This window comes from Notothenia coriiceps, unplaced genomic scaffold (assembly GCF_000735185.1).
Source record: "Notothenia coriiceps isolate Sejong01 unplaced genomic scaffold, NC01 NC01_scaffold00013395, whole genome shotgun sequence".
NCBI lineage: Eukaryota > Metazoa > Chordata > Actinopteri > Perciformes > Nototheniidae > Notothenia > Notothenia coriiceps.
This window is the reverse complement of record NW_011346096.1, coordinates 1-3,214: the sequence shown is the minus strand read 5'-3', so window position 1 is coordinate 3,214 and position 3,214 is coordinate 1. Positions and strand designations below refer to the sequence as shown.

General features: G+C 44.2%; 1 protein-coding gene across 1 annotated transcript; it reads left to right on the top strand.

The window, feature by feature from the left end:
* Positions 1-2,103: 2,103 nt before the first annotated feature.
* pomk (protein O-mannose kinase) lies at positions 2,104-3,208 on the top strand (the record flags this gene model as incomplete). Its single annotated transcript, XM_010774044.1, has 1 exon — positions 2,104-3,208. A coding segment is annotated over one exon (818 nt), but the record flags the coding sequence as incomplete, so codon positions are not given.
* Between the last annotated feature and the right edge of the window lie 6 nt (positions 3,209-3,214).

The window sequence follows — 3,214 nt, the reverse complement described above, 5'->3', positions numbered from 1 at the left end:
GTTATAATTAGGGATGTCCCGATCACCTTTTTTTGCTCCCGATTCCGATCATTTGATTTTGACAATTTGCCGATACCGATTTTTCCCGATCCGATCTTTATGCAATGCATTAAGAGAGAAAAAAGAAAAAAAGCATTCAAGTTGTCCCTTAAGGTTATTTTTTTATTTAAATTGGATATTCTATCCAACATGGATATAGCTTCTTTCTTTCACAGCAGCATTGGATCAGTTCAGTTGTGCAGCATTGGATCAAAACAAAATAAAGCTTTCAGTACTCGTTAGTTTACTGCTACAATTAGACACTGCGCCCTGCCCACTCTGTTGCCAGATTTGAGAGAAATAAGCAACCAGGTCTATGAAAACAAGCACCAAAGAAGTATACATGATGTTGTGTAATTTGAAACCAAAACTAAGGCCTCAGGATGACTTTAAGACTTGAACATGGTCATTTTTGTTTTTTGAATACAAAATGTAAAAAAAAGAATCCCGATCCCCGATTTTTTTTCTCCCGATTCCGATCTTTTGAAAATCACGTGATCGGCTCCGATCCCCGATCACGTGATCGGATCGGGACATTTCTAGTTCTAATGCACGATTTGCCAGCCAAATCAGATTTACAAGAAATTTAGATTTGACAACATATTAAAAAGGGGTGAATTGAACTGCAAAGCTCCCATACAGATTAAATACTAGAACCTTGAATTTCACTTCACAAAAACTGGAGCAATGACTTCTTCAACACTTAATCAATTAATGTGTCCTATGTGTCCTAATCAAGAGACAACTCATTTAAAAAAAAATTATAAATTCATTTTAAATCCTCTGTTTGGTATGAGTTGTAGCTCTGTTGTTGCTGTTGTCACCAACAACTAGTGTTGTCAGTGTTCTTAGAGTCGTTGGCTATAACAATTACTGTTTTATTCTAGCTGATGTATTATCTCCTAATGAATAAAGACAGGCTGTCTACAGTTGTCAGGGCTTTTTACAATGATATAGAGCCAGTGGGAGGGTGGATGATACGTGTGTGGCATGTGCATGTGTAGAACGAGAAAGAAGTTGAGCGAGCGTAGAAAGTGTCTGGAAGTTACCGGGAGTAGCAGCAGTATGACAAAGTCACAAATATAAACAACGGCCTCCCAAGAACATTTAATGTTATATTTAATTTACCAATCCTCCAGACACCCGCTCCATGGGGCGGAAGTCCAACAGCATGTATCCCCCCTGCAGCAGCAGCTCCTTACAGAGGAGAGGAGATGCCCCCCCCTGCTGAGAAGGCCCTGTCACCATAGGTCCGGAGCTTGGTTCTGATGGGCTGCAGTAGGTTAGCTTCAGCAGACCTGAGGCGACTGGTAGGGGCGTGTCATTGGATGAGGTCACTGAGGTAGGGGGGGGGCAAGGTTGTTGAGGGCTTTGAAAGTGAATAGTAAGATTTTAAAGTCAATGCGGTGTTTGATGGGGAGCCAGTGGAGGTCCTGGAGGCTAGGGGTGATGTGGTCAGAGCGTCGGATGGAGGCGAGCATACGGGCAGCTGAGTTTTGGAAATACTGACGTTTTTTGTGAATGTATGCAGGAGAACCATAAAGAATGCTGTTGCGATAATCCAGTCAGGGTGTGTCATCGGCATAAAAGTGGAACTCGAGTTGGTTTTGTCGAATAATTTTTCCAATTGGAGGATGTAGGTGATGAACAGAGGTTGACAAAGTACAGAAACCTGAGGGATGCCATGATTGACTGGGGCTGTGGGGGATTTGGAGTTGTTGATGGAGATGAATTGATGTCTGTCAAGGAGATAGGATTTAAACCAGGAGAGGAACCATTGTTGTGTGCATTGAAAACTGATCTGAATTAATCGATTGCATCCTATTTTGTAAGTGGTCCACTTACCAGGGTATGTTTTTGTCATTTGAAGCAGAACAGGGCAGAATAGCAGAGCTATTGGGGAATATTGATCATGCTTAACTCATAAATGCACTCTTACCAATGTAAAAGTTGCATTCATCAATTGGAAATTAGTAATTTGCACTACATTTTTATTCTTTACTGGAAGAACACAAACCTGTCTCTCAGGTAATGTCCTATGTTGTCAATGTTTCCTCTGCTCAGCCCTCACTCCTCATTACCGACCTCATCGTCCACTTTTCTTCCCCCAGGTCTATTTGGCAGAATGGAGGGGTCAAAAGGTAGCGTTGTCCAAACTGTCCTCTCTGGATTACCTGGAGGATTTCCTCCATGGATTGTCTATGCTACAGCTCCTGCAGGGCCCTCGGGTGGTGCAGCTGGTGGGTTTTTGCCTTAAAGACTACACCCAGGTCACGGAGCACCATCCACATGGCCCCCTCCTTAATTTGGAAGGTATTCTTGAACAGCAACAGCACCAGCAACACAATACATGGCAGGCCCGGCTGAGGTTGGCTATAGACTACGTCCTCATCCTGCATTACCTCCACAACAGCCCAGCTGGGCGGCGGGTCATGTGTGACTCCAACAGCCTGGAAAAAACCTTGTCCCAGTTTCTGCTGACAAGTGACTTTCACCTGGTGGTGAACGATCTCGATGCGCTACCTGAGGTGGACACACCCAACGGCCTTGGGGTAAAATGTGGTCATCGGGAGCTCACTGGGGACTTTGTTGCCCCAGAGCAGCTGTGGCCCTTCAGAAACGCAGGAACGCAATTTTCAGACGATCTCATGCCTGAGTACGATGAGAGAACAGACATCTGGAAGATCCCTGACGTGACATGGTTCCTGATGGGAAGGGTACCTGGGGGGGATGTAGTCCATTTCCATCTCTTTCAGATCCACCAGGAGTGTAAGAGGGAAGACCCCAGGCTCAGGCCTTCAGCTCTGGATGTGTCCAAGGTGTACCAATCAGTGTACAGCAGCATGGTGCAAGACAGTGCTGGCTTTAGAGACATGCTGTAGAATGTGTGAGTACATTTCTGACTCGCTTAAAAAAACCTGAACGTTAAATAGAAGCTACAGTTTCACAATCAGGTGTAGTATAATATAGTGCTTACTGAAACTGCTCTCTTCCCGAGGATTTCCCTCAATTTATCCAGATAGCTCAGAGGGACTAAAACCTTTACGCAAGCGGGTGTATGAACTTGTTAAATGAAACTTTAACATGTATTGTTTGCAGTGACGTGCGGTGAGGTCAATGCCTGGGGAGGCATGGACAGTATATTACACTTTTTTTTTTACTAACTACCGCTATT